Source organism: Periplaneta americana, chromosome 11 (genome assembly GCF_040183065.1).
Source record: "Periplaneta americana isolate PAMFEO1 chromosome 11, P.americana_PAMFEO1_priV1, whole genome shotgun sequence".
Lineage (NCBI taxonomy): Eukaryota > Metazoa > Arthropoda > Insecta > Blattodea > Blattidae > Periplaneta > Periplaneta americana.
The window spans coordinates 163,253,115-163,267,433 of NC_091127.1; the positions used below are offsets into that span (position 1 = coordinate 163,253,115).

The following is a 14,319-nucleotide window of genomic DNA, read 5'->3' on the forward strand; positions in this document are numbered from 1 at the left end:
CGTTTGAAACATGCATGTAAATATACTGACATTTTAATGAAATTCTGTGTTTAGATTTTTATTGAAATGTTCAAGAGAGAAAATAGCATGGTAGCGATTTATCCAAGAAAGAAAGCGTTTGAAAGTATTTTAAGTAAGCTATACATTTTATAAAATGTTCTGTTTCCAGAATTCGTACTAATCATTTCACGTGATCAAACTACATTTTTTGGTTAGGTCTCGCAAATCGTAAACTGTTTAGTTAAAATAATGAATTTCATGTTGCCAGACAAAATAAATTTTAATATTAGATCATACTAATCCTAATTACCAGCATAATACGCGAGAATTCCAGAAGGAAAATATACTATTTCATAAATTATTGAATCATATAGAAAACACCTCGCAATATAAAGATGAGATGTGGTAAATAAGTAAGACATATAGTTATTGTTAATTACTGTATTATTACTATTATTATTATTATTATTATTATTATTATTATTATTATTATTATTATTATATTATTTCTGTGCGTAGTATTGTGATGTTTTCCTCTTTGGTGATAACTGGTATTAGTTGGCAACACTGAAGAGACGGCCAAATTATGGCTTTTAGGTACTACACTTATGTGATCCTAATTATATTAAGATTTTACTTCTTCAAACTCGCAATAGACTGATAGTAATAACAGCTTGAACTCATGTTTATTTGCTGCAATATATTTTAATGTTCATATAAATAGGTATAATTGCCATAGAGGAAATTTGGATAAAATGAATGCATTTTCTCTGAAAGACAGTGTACACAATAACAAGTGGAGATATTATCGGTTTTGGTTGTATTGTAATACTTTTTAACAAGACTTCTTGTTAGCTGTTTACAATTATGAAGTTCATTCACAACTTGTTTACTTTTATTTCAGTTTCATTTCTGGTATAACGCTACTGGGAACTCCCACAGAGATATATCTATATGGAACACAATATCTGTACATTGCAGGGGGTATCATAGGTATGGCTGTGATTATGGGTTCGGCCTACCTCCCAGTTTTTCATAATCTTCAGTTGACATCTACTTACGAGGTAAACTTAATCTTACATTAAAATAGATATAATTAACATTATAACGTTAAGACTTAGTACGATAATACATACAATTTTCTATTTCGAAGATCGACTTTTTAAGTCATTGGCATTCTCTACTTATTTATTTATTTATTTATTTATTTATTTATTTATTTATTTAAGCTGTTAGAGATAAGGCCTTTTCTTCCCCTCTACCCTCTACTTAGGTGTAGATAATGAATAGGGCCGTGACACCGGTATGTTTGTATTTTTTTTATTGGGTTATTTTATCAACATCTAGGTTATTTAGCGTCTGAATGATATGAAGGTGATAATGCCGGTGAAATGAGTTCGGGGTCCAACACCGAAAGTTACCCAGCATTTGCTCGTATTGGGTTGAGGGAAAACCCCGGAAAAAACCTCAACCAGGTAACTTGCCCCGACCGGGATTCGAACCCGGTCCACCTGGTTTCGCAGCCAGACGCGCTGACCGTTACTCCACAGGTGTGGACTATGTTTGTATTAGAGATGGGATAAACTGTTCTTTTTAAGAAACAGTTTCGACTGTAACTGTTTCATGAACGAAACTGTTTCAAAATAACAGTTTCAAAGAAACAGTTTTATAAGAATACGTTTACAACATCAGTGCCAACTGTTCCAACTGTTTCAACCTCTCATATGCTTCGGGAACATGTTTCAAAGCCCTTGAATCGTCTTTAAATCAGCTGTTCAGTGTATTATGACAACGAAAGATAGTTTTCGTAGGTTACTGTTAAGGGTACAGTAAATAACTACAATTCAAAATAAATCGATTTTAATAAAAATAACGCATATAACCCTAGGAGAGTTTAATAACGATGACTTTAGCAGATGATATTTTTCGCGGTATATTAATAACACTAGCCTGAGAAATTCAACTTTGTGTTTGTTACCTAAACTAAGTAATGTGATTTTATATAATGTCGATGTGCTGAATCCGAATTTTCAATCCGTTTGCTTCTATCACGTCAGGTTTGTTTGCAAAATCACTTTAAATGTATTTTATAATTACGTAAATTTCATCACAAACCTTTTCATTTCACTTTCTTATTTCAAATTCAAAAACAATATTTAAAAGACACAACTTGCTGAAATTATGTGTATGGTTGTTCATACATGTCACTAGAGTGTTTTTGCTTTGTTTTGTCTTGTTCACTTCACTATTGGATGTATAAATTAGCACAATGTATCACACAAAAAATTACACCACTTGCATCTTAGTTGAGAAAGTCCTTCTGTTTCTCTTTCTTTTATGCTTCTCTTCAGGTATTTCACGCTTTAACATCCAACAATAATCACCAAGCATACTGATGCTCCGGCGTCCCTGGTACCTTCTTTCGAACTCCTGCAGATCCTCGTGAAATCGTTCATCTTACTCTTAGCTAAAAAATCCTAGATTTTCGGCGAAATAATCTAGCTGAGAAAATAGAAAATTTTGATGCTCATGTTACAACGAAATTCCTTGTATGCTTCAAGCATGTTAGCCACAATGTTTCGGTAATTAGGATCCTTGTTGCCAAGAAATTTTAAAACAACTTCACAAAACAACATCCATGCTGATTTCTCCTTTTCATCCATACTGTTTTAAATGCTGCACCAGACATGTTTTCTTACGTCAGGCCCATTACATATATATCTTCTTTCAATTTGCTTCAGATAGTAGTGGAAATTTCTCACATATGTACTTAAAACAGCCTCCTTCCTTATTTATAGCTTTTACAAGCTGTTTCATTAAGCCAAGCTTGATGTGGACAGATGGCAGCACAACTTTAGAAGAACTCACAAGGTTTTGGCGCACAACATTCTTACAACCGACTTCCAAATTTTGTCGAGGTGGCCAGTCTTTCATAGTCCAGTGATCAACTCGTGCCCTACTATCCCACAGGCAAAGAATGCATGGAAATTTGGTAAAACCAGATTGTTGACCCAGCAACATAATAAGAACTTTGAAACCATCACAAACTTTCCAGTTGTGTTCCTATAGTCTAGTCGCAATAACACCAGTTGCAAATTTGTGTATGATTTTTGAGGATCACTGAATAGGCAACGGGCACTGAACCAAAAATGTTTCCGTTATGAAGGAGGAAATCCTTTAAACTTTGCTTGGAAGCATCAATGAACAGATTCACTTGGGTCATAGTTTGGAAGTCCAAGTTTTAGCATAAATTCTTTCACATTACTGCAATATACAAGATTATCATCTTCGGAGAAAAAGTATTTAAAAGCTATTTCACGTTGTCAGTACCAATAGAATGATGTTTGTTTAAGATTTTCTGGTCGCACAGGGATTGGTACATTAGGCATAGGTAAAATGGCTGACCGAACAACTGAATACACGATTAGATTTTTATGTTTACATCACACGAACAGAAGTAGCAGTCATTACTATGGTTCGACTGCTCTCTCCAAACCATAGGTACTCCAAAAGATAGCAACGGTTTTCTCCAATTGATCAAATGACGAAGTTCTACAGTGCATACTCTGCATACTTTGTGTGGTGCCCAAGCTTTACTTTGGTCTCCAAGTTTGATTCCAAAATAGGCCTCGTATGACTTTTTCACAAAATCTGTAATATTACACTTCTGCTTAGGCAATGTGTATATCCTACATAAGTTATATAACAAAAGTGGTCTGGATTATTTAGACATCCTCGATGCAACATGGTAAATACTTTCTTACTGAACTAAAAACTTTCAACATTCTACTCCACAATAAAGCTTCAAACTGAATTCGTTTCGTTTCCAGATGAAACGCAGACTAATGAAATGTGAGAGAAACTAGACGAGTTGAGTTCAGTCTCTCACCGAGGAGTGGCTGACATTTCTGTCTTTCACAAATAAAAATAATGACAAGGCTGCACATTATTTCGTCCTAACTTCCTTATGTGCTTGCACCCCCTATCTGCTATGAAACATCCAGTGTCCTTGGTTTTCAATATAAACACCTTAAAATATGTTGAATACATTTGATTTTTTATATGCTAACATACTAAACCTACATATGTTAAAGTATTACAGTTTAAATAATTACACTATAAATTGTCGTAATATATTATAAGAAAATGGTACGTGATAGGAGCTTTTTGGCTTTGAATTTGATTTTAGCATGCTAAAAATACCCTAAAAACAGTAAAACTTTGGAGGCAGGAATTTCATCACAGACTAGTGTAATTAACACTATGTCAGGGCACCATGAACATATTCTCCATCAATGGACAGATAATTAATATCAGATTTATTAGGGAATTTGATTGATACAATTAAATTGCGCGATCCTAAATAGGCTACTGTTGCACGAAGGCCGTGTGGAACATGGATATTATATCTACTTTTGAGTGGAGGTCAATGATAGCGCTACACGTGGCTTTTGCAGGCAACAAAGAAGAGAAAAAGTTGTTTAGAAACTGAACTGTTTATCGCTTGGAACCATGTGGAACGTTGAAGTTATCACTGGAGCAGTGTAACACTCTTTGGAACAGTTGGAACAGGTTATATCACGAATCGAAACAGTTTCAAATAAACTGTTCCAGCTTTTTTTTTTTACCCATTTCTAGTCTGTATTAGTCTGAGGTCGATTGAAGCTAAACACACGACGCCGAACGTGTTTCAAGTACAGACAGCGGAAACGAATTTGACACACGCCTAAGCAAGCACTTTCCGTGTTTTGGTATACGATTATTGCGTATTATAAAATCAAGACAACACAATCATTCTATATAAGGATAAAAGGAGTTATACAGATGTTTCATGGCAACGATGCAGCTTTTTCAAGAGTTTTGTCAGATGACAAGTGCGATTGTTATCAACTTGATGTAGAAATGGATGATGTGAAATATTTTACATACGCGCCCTTGGTTTCAGCCGATGTTGAACGCAGTTTTTCCGCATACAAGGTTATACTATCCGACACTCTGCGGTCATTTTCATTTGGAACTTCGAAAATGAATGTTGTTGTTCATTGCAGCAGCAACCGAAACCAGGCAAACAACATGCAAGAAAAGTAAGGCATGAATAGATGTGATAAATAAATTAATGTAACAGTTAAATATAAGGAAAACAAAATTGTACGCCATATACATTTTCGGCTTTCTAAAACTGTAATGCAAAACTCTAAATATAAAAAAAATCTTTTCAGACATGTTTTACCACATTTGTGACAACTTAAGTATGACTTCCAACAATAATTCTCTACCTCACCAGCATTTTAAGCCTTTCCGATATTAACCCTTATATACAATGATTGTATTGTCTTGATTTTATAATACGCAATAATCATATACAAAACACGGAACGTGCTTGCTTAGGAGCGTGTCAAATTCGCTTCCGCTGCCTGTACTTGAAACACATCGACTACAGTCTGTCCGGAGTCTTATGTTCACCTTCAATGGATCGCAAACAAATACAAATATACTGATGTCACGCCCTAGTAATGAAATTACAGATAAGAAGTTGTATAGAGTAATTTCTTTAATCTCTTTTTACATAATTATTTGCCTTTTAATCTAAAGATAAGTAGAAATGCTTAGACTTGGCATGTTAGAATGGTTTGTGGAAATAGATTGCTTTGATTCATCCTTGAAGGCGGATTAACTACACCATATCCGGGCTAGAAGCATCAAGAAATAATTGTTCACTATTTATTAATAGAAGGATATTTTATTATTAGGCTATATGTTTGGCACAGGATGCAGAAACTCTCCAAGATTTTATTTTTATAACAACAATGCTATAAATCTATACAACAATTGAAAAAAAAAAGAGATACGATTTATCATTGTGATTTATGTCACGAATTGCCAACAGTCAACATTAATCATTCTTAAGGCCCATTCACAATGAAAATTAAACATAACCGTAACATAAACACAGAAGTTTGCGCCCAGGCTATCAAATGGGATCACTCACAATGATTCACATACGCATTGACATAAACATTACCGTAAAACGTTAACATGAAAGTTTGCAAACAGAACACAATCGTAGAGCGCTGAAGTATAATACGACAGAATATGAGGAAATGGCGTCGTTGTTATGTTTCCATGGTTACCAAGTATGTTTGCTGTTATGTTTATGTTCCCATCGTGAATGATAGTATGACTTCTTCATTTTACTGTAACGTTAAGTTAACGCTTACGTTATGTTTAATTTTCATTGTGAATGAGCCTTAATTGAACGTAAAATGTGGACACCACAGCAAAAAGTGAAGTGCGTGCTTTGGCTTGCTGAATTTAAATCTGTTACCAGAGTTTGACGTCTAGAATTCAACGTGGATCCATCAACATCGAAATCAATTTTGCAGTGCGATAGAACTCTCAGAGAGACAGGATCCTTCATTTCACAAACAGCCCAACATCTTTGGTGATCGACTGTTTCTTCGGTTATTTTTTTCTTGGGAGTAGTTTTCTAGCAGCATTCGTAGATTACAATACAACTTTAGATACACCAAGGCATTGCTAGTTGTACGAGTATATACAACATGCGATGTTATCTATAATTGAAGAGTTTGGGGGAAAACCAGGCAGTTCCAGTTCAGTACTTTTCGAGATAATGAAGAAAAACTTATCGCCACACATTAAGCATGAACAGAAAGAGGCAGTCCAAAAGCATTATCACTGTGAATGTAATTCTTGAAACTACCTGGTTCTTCGACCAAACTATAAAGCGTATTTTGTTTTCCTCTGTGCATAAATAGCTCAAAAATGAAAAAAATTAGAGCTGCCTGGTTTTTCCCCCAAACCCTTCAATTGCTATTAAAAAGACTTGGCAGATTATATTATAAGATATGGCTTCGTGGTCTATCAGTCAGCATTCCCACTACAAATCGTGAGGTCTTTGGTTCGATTTTAGTCCTGAGCATAGAAATTTGTCCTCAGAGACTTTAATACTTCCACTGGAAGAGGAATTTCCTGGAATACACTGTTTCTGAAACTCGTAAGTTTCAGAAGTTACCTGAGTGATTGAATATTAAGAGTTTCTGTAAGGAAAATCACATTAGTGTTTCCTTATTAGTAATAGATTTTTCTGGCATACAATGTTTCTGAAATTCGTAAATCTAGAAGTTAAGTGAGTATATAAAGGATTTCTGCAGGTAAACGCACTTCTATGTTCAAGTAAAAATCCTCAAATTGCGCCCTAGGGCTGAAGTGTGAGATCTATACGATACAAAAACCATCAACAACAATAAGAGAGCCAAATGCAAATATTGCGGATTAATTTACGGCAATGCTGTGGCACTCATATGAGAGAACATAATCTTAAGTGAAGCATGTGTCCACAATCTGTTAAAAAGCTAGCTTCGAAGACACCACATAATTATTGGCAGAAAAATATCTGTGATTGTTTAAGCGAAGTAACATAAATTATTTCCACAGATATTACACAAATCTTTCTGGAACTTCCAGCTAAATACCTGTTTCAAATCTTATGCCAAAATTACAATTCTGTAGTGCACGAGAAAAGAGGCACAAGTCAAAAATGTTGATTTTACAGGAGAAGGAAAAAAACTGTCTTCACACTGGTTTATGTAGATTTGATTTTCTTCTGTATGAATAATTATAATGGGAGAAATACTTATGTCTCTTTTCCCAAGCGAGCAGATGTTCCATAAGTTGTCAATAAACTAATAAAAACGTTTATTGGAAATTGACTTATGCCACTTTTCCCAAGCATTGCAGAATTCATGGCAGTAAATTTATAACACTCATAGCCTAATCTGCTTAAGGCCCTGTTTGAGTATCCTACGACGGTATATCATTGGATTTTATATGATTTTATAACGCTTAATTAATAAAAATGCATTGATTCCTGTACATGCATTCAATTTTCTTTTCTGACCAGTGCTACCAATTCTACAGTAGAATAACCTATTTTCGTATTCTTCAAAAGTACCGAACCAGTATTCTACAAGGCTTCAACTCTCTGTGACTTAAATTTGTGGTTTTCTGTTAACAAATATTAACAGTGTAGCTCAGTTAATAGAGCGTTAGTGCGCTCAGCCAAAGGTCCCGGGTTCGATGCCCGGCCCCGGAACAATTTTTCCCTTGAAATTATTCAAATCAGCTCTATAGGAAGCTATACCTGAGTTCCTGGGTAGCTCAGTCGGTAGAACGTTGCCGCGCTCAGCCAAAGGTCCCGGGTTCAATGCCCCACCCCGGAACAATTTTTGCCTTGAAATTATTCAATAGACAGATTAGTTTAAAACACTCATTCTTCCTAATTGCTTCTGGGAATTTATGCAAGCCTACATTGTAATGGTAAGTCAATTAAAAAAAGTGTATGTAGGTATAATTTGTTTGCACCACGTGCATTTTCAAATCTTGCCTCCCTTTCCATATAATCAGAGTTTTCGACAATCCGAGGTAAGCACAGTCATATACAACTCAGATTATAAAGACTTTACTGTTTTTTAAATAAATAATACAAAATACAGGGCTTCTACAAAAGACATTTCCGGCTTCGAACACGTGTCATTTACGTTCTATTAATCTGAGATGCATGAAAATAGCACCAATGGAAAGAGAAACTTGTGGCAACATTGTTCTTCTAGTTGGTAACACTGCCTCATAATAGCGCACACCGCCGTCTGGATACCTTCGCCTAGCGCATATAAACAAATTTGTTCATTGTTGAGGCGAAATGGCTGCTATAGAGGACAGAAAAGCTTGATTTTCATGTGAACCAGTCGGTTATTAATGTGCAACGGCATTACGAACAAAGTTTGGTGCAGATCCATCCAGTGGGTCTACAATCCGTAAATGGTACACTGATCTTAAGGCAAGATTGTTCGCAAGCGGTTGCGATTTCATCTACAGTTGCTGCAAGCTCTAAAACCAGAGGACAAAGTGCTACGAAGGAATTTCTGCATAAGTATTCAGACTTTAATTGAAAACTGTGATGAATTTATTCGTTCCGTGCTGTTTTCTGAAGAAGCTACTTTTCATCTTTCTGGTAAGGTGAACAGACATAACCTCAGAATCTGGGGGTCGGAAAATCCGCGTACCTACGTGGAACTTGACTTAGGCTTGATGTGTGTCATGTTACTAAGGTGGACACATTGAACATCTTTCAGGTAAGGACCTAAATTTTTTGAGTTTCTCTTTCCATTGGTACTATTTTCATGCACTTCAGATTCATATAACGTAAATTACATGTGTTCGAAACCGGAAAGGTCTTTTGTAGAAACCCTGTGCTATTTGTTACGCAGTTTTTCTATAGTATTTCAATGTCTCATTTTTCAGTATCTGGAAAGAAGGTTTGACAAGAATGTCCGTCTCTTTGGTTCCTTTCTCTTCACTGTCACCATCGTAAGTATAAATTTATGACGAAGATTTACAGGACAGTTAAGATCTCAACAGATAGTAATACAACATTCGAATCGGTAAACAAAATAAATAGTACTGAAATAAGATGAATACCATGTAATTAAATGCGAAATCAACATCGATCAATACATCTCTCATTGGCTAGCAGTGATGAATCAGGGAGTGGTGGGGAGGGGGGAATTTTCCTCTTTCCTGAATTCCAAGATCCGAGGTAGTAATTATGTTTTAAAAGCACACCGCACGTTATTGTATGATGCCGACATGTTAACCATGAGAGCGCGGCGATAATACCAGGGAAAATTGGAAATAAAAAGACTGGGTTTCATTATTATTACTATTATTATTATTATTATTATTATCATTATTATTATCATTATTATTATTATTATTATTATTATTATTATATGTTTTAAATTTATATACGTTTTTTTTTCCATAGTGAAACATTGGAATCATGACATTTCATATTAGGCTAAACGTACGATTTCAAATTCTTTTCGGTTTTGGAACACAAAATTGTGAACACACGTAATATTTTATCACGAGCCGCCACTGTTTACAAGTACATCTTAGTTAATAAATTATTATTATTATTATTATTATTATTATTATTATTATTATTATTATTATTATTATTATTATTATTTTCGTTTTCCCACAAGTTTACAATTTTTGACTTACGGGTTTAAAAACATAACCGATTCAAATATGGTTGGTTGTGATTCAATCGTGCTCGGGTTAATTCATTTTGTAAACTGTGCAAAAATATATTTAAAAAATGGCCTCGAAGCTCTTACAAAAATAATAAAAGAGAAAACAGGTGAATTGTTCATATCAGAGCCCTTAAAAACCTTAGAAAAGTTTTTGAATGACACATTCGTGAGTAATTACTACTTGTAGGCATACTAACTTTAGGCGGTTTATATACTCTATAAAGGACACTTAACACCGGCTTTATGGGGCAGTTTTACACATGAGGACGGTTCAAATTCATCATGTTTTACATAATATTAACATTTCTAAATTAATGTGTATACTAACATTATTTTGGTAGTGCCAAAACAATTAATATAAATTAATGATAGCTCTACAGTATTTCTTTAGACACATTTTTTTATATCCCTTTTACATCGACTGTCTCTGTTGTTACGTAAGATCAAAATTATTATTGTTTATTTTGCTGTCTGTTCCAACTCCCCCCTCGCCCCCTCCACCGGTATAGTATAAATTCCTCTCGGGGGAGGGGGGAAGGTCTGAATTCAACAACACTGTTGGCTAGTGCGTGGCGCAAAAATTGAGTCAGTCATTTTGCGTGTGAAATAAGGCCTACGTGTTATTTGTTAAAGAAAACATGTCACGCTACGCAATAATTCGCTAACTATACGTGCTGGAGTGGACTAAAGTGACGTCCACATTGACGTTATGCAACATAAAGATCTGAAGTAAGTTACATAACAACATAACCACTGTGTTACATAACTCGAACACTTTACACTGCTACTCTGCAAACACGGTTTACTCCAGGTCTAGTGAGAGTGTTGCTCGCTACTGCAGATTATGTAGTAGATGATGAATTAACATTCTCAATAAAGGAAGAAAGCAAAATCGAAAATCACATCAATATTATAATAGGGGACGAACCTATGATTTCTTACGAATTGTATTTTCGTTGTATAACACATCACACTGGCTTAGATTTATTTAAAACTAATGGCTTGTGCAGCAAATGCTGCAAACTAAGTTCATTAGGCGTTCAAATAAAACTTTTCAGATTTATTGTCAGTGAAGAATACCAGACATTTTGAAAATTATTTGATTTCATAATAATGAAACATACTCCCTCTGAATGTTTTTTTATGCCAAATACTTTTCCTTGAACGTATCCACCGTCAGTTTTTGAGTTTCAACGCGAAAACGCAAGTAACAATGTCAGGACGATCAGTGGGTTTTTCATGTAGTGGGAGTGAAGCAATAGCTATTTCAGGTCATTATGGATTGTAGGTGAAAATTTAAAAAATGTCAGGTTTGCTATGCTTTCGAACAATAGACATAGCATCTTGGTATAGCTGCTGCATGTAGAGCTTGAAATGTAGAGGGTAAAATCATTTTATCCTGCCAAGAGATCTTGCTGAAGTGATCGGGAGACTACAAAATTTTCTAGGCCTCTTATTTTATCAGTAAGTAATACTTTTGGTCTTTCCTTAGGAACTGTAATTTTTGCGCTCTCTCGAGCCAATACTGAAGAGAATGACGCATGTAAATGAAAAAGATCCAATCCCACTTGATTAATAACTATAAAAATATTTGATTTTTAATGACAATATTATTATCTTGTATATATAATAGCCGTCACCCAGTAAATTATAGAAATGAAGATCTACTTTAAGATATTCTCTACATCTACTTATATAACCCCAAAACGTTTCACTTTCATATCATCAATATAACATTAATATGTATAACTAATTAAAAATAGTCACATCATGGCATTAACTATAATAATATTTAATTTATAATGGTAATAATGTCATCAAACCACCTCAAATTTTGTATATTTTAATATCCAATACACAGCTGTACTCAGAAAATTATACACCGCAGAATCAGACTTGTAAATTATTTTTAGTGAGTCTTGAAGTTTTTAATAACCATTTGAATTTGAACTCTAAATATGTCAGCAATCCTGCAAGTCATGACCTTCGTGTAACAGTCTATTGTTTATTGTAGTGTGTGTTTTGTTTTATTCTGAAATGCAAATTATTTCTAAAAACTGACGAAAGATGGATTTTGAAAAATAGGAAAATTACGTAGGAAAACTAACGTTTCGCTGAACGTTACTATTTTTCTGAAAATCCTTTGATACTAAGCTTCAAAATGACGGGTCGTTCATTAAAACCCGTTCAGTCGTTTTCCCGTAATTTCCATTACCAGTTCAAATTATATATATAGATACTCTCCATAGAAAAATATCTACAGTCCTATCTTAGCTCGTTTGCCACTACACTAAATAGCTCCTATATTTGCTCTACATTCAGTACATTTCCGAACAATGCTTTCTGAACGAAAACTTATAAAATTGAAACAAAGATCGTGACTAACAGAAGAAAATTTACTAGTTGTATTAAGAATGGCAAATTGTGACGTATTTTTCTATGTGGTTGTGACACAGTAAAAATGAAGGTGAAATAAAATATAATTTGTCCATCTGTAAATCATTAACATGCAGTCTACGTATTGAGAATCCGCCACTGGGATCCGACGGAGTGCTTTATACTCCTCGATTGATATTACGTCATATGTAGGGACCGGAGTTTTATGTAATTACATATTATATTCCTTTCCACCTAACCGTATATAAATAACAAATCTTTGCGAATCTTGTAATTACCATTAATATATTAAAATTTGATACTACATATTTTTACATATTTACTCCACATTACATATTATGGCTTGGTATTACCACAGTCTACTATATACAGCCACGAAGCTTGAGTTTTGAGGGTGCTAGAAACAATAGACTGTGACGGTACTATTTTGCATTGCCTGTAATGAGGCGATATTAGCGATCCTAGTGGTGAGCAACTATCTGATGTTTGCATATTTACTAGGTATTGAGCTTCGCGACTGTATATACTAGACTGTGGTATTACATAAATCTACATATTTAAGGGGTTTATTCGTTTTTACTTCTTTAAAAGAAAAAAAAAATTGTTAGGGAAGTTTACAATTTGAAATACACAGATTTTTACATAGACCAAGAAAAGATATATTTCGGCACGAAACATAATTTTCTTAGTTCCAGGCAAACAACAGTTTGTAAATGCCTATAGTTTGAGGTTTTAGTAGGTACTTTGTTTCTTAAAGGGAGCAGCTAAAATGCATGTGTCCCACATCTCCTCTTATTTTCTCCTAATCCAATAAAGCAAAACAGTGCTTGCAGTACTGTTGTGTCATTCATTTCAGTCAATTCTCTAGTTTTAGTACTTACAGTATAAAGTGCAAGTGAGTTTATCTACTGCTTTTAACTAACTAAAATGGCCCCTGTATCTTCAATCCTAACGACAAAAATAAAATCATGGATTGGGATGGACGAAGGTTTCACTACAGATGGAAAAATTTCAATGTGTCAAGAATGAGGTAAAAAAAAGTCGGGTGCTCTCTTAAATCACAACTGGAGAGTCGTACCTATCCTATACCTGCCATATATTGATATTAAATATTTTCATGATTTTACATATTTTGGTACATATTCAGCTTATTTTTCTTACGTAAATATGTACATATTTCACACCTTGATATTACATAAAAATCCGGTCCCTAGTCATACGTATTGCAGCTTGCGTCCAGTGACGTCATTGTAAGTGCAAATTTGCCAATTTGTCATGGGAATCGTGGCGCACTTAACACTGTCTCAGGGCGGAAGCCGTGGCGCATCTAGCACTACAGTCGGAGATCTGTTGAGTTGGCCGTGGTGCATCTCGGTGTCTCCGTGTATCTAATACCGTGGCAAGTATTGCAAGAAACGCTTCAGAAGATACTTGAGAAAGCCAGAGCACAGTTCACTACGTACTTCACGAGTCATGACACATAAATGGAAAGTATTTTGAAAGCGTTATGGCTTGAGATGACGATTATTTTTCGCTGTCTAATTAATTTTTACTGCATTCCTGTAATTTAATCTGCTTGATTCTTTGTTCTGCTACTTTTACATCAAACTTATATTACAATATCGGTACTTATTTAATCTAAAGGCTTATTCACACTGAAAATTAAACATAACGTAAGCGTTAACTTAAAAATGTAAACGTTACGGTAAAATCAAGAAGTCATACCATCATTCACGATGGGAACACAAACATAACCCCAAACATACTTGGTAACCATGGAAACATAACAACGACGCCATTTCCT

The 14,319-nt window shown here is 34.6% G+C and overlaps 2 protein-coding genes across 5 annotated transcripts in view; one reads left to right on the plus strand and one right to left on the minus strand.

Annotated features, from left to right (window-relative positions):
* LOC138709543 (uncharacterized) overlaps positions 1 to 14,319 on the minus strand; it is an 87,812-nt gene that overhangs the window by 71,085 nt on the left and 2,408 nt on the right. The gene's annotated exons all lie outside the window — the stretch shown is intronic.
* The window catches only part of LOC138709542 (sodium-coupled monocarboxylate transporter 1-like), a 74,243-nt gene that overhangs the window by 12,678 nt on the left and 47,246 nt on the right, over positions 1 to 14,319 (plus strand). For all 4 annotated transcript variants that reach the window (XM_069840382.1, XM_069840381.1, XM_069840383.1 and 1 more), the window contains exons 3-4: positions 905 to 1,064; positions 9,322 to 9,387. In XM_069840382.1, the coding sequence (XP_069696483.1) occupies positions 905 to 1,064; positions 9,322 to 9,387 (226 nt within the window). The remainder of the gene's footprint in view (positions 1 to 904; positions 1,065 to 9,321; positions 9,388 to 14,319) is intronic.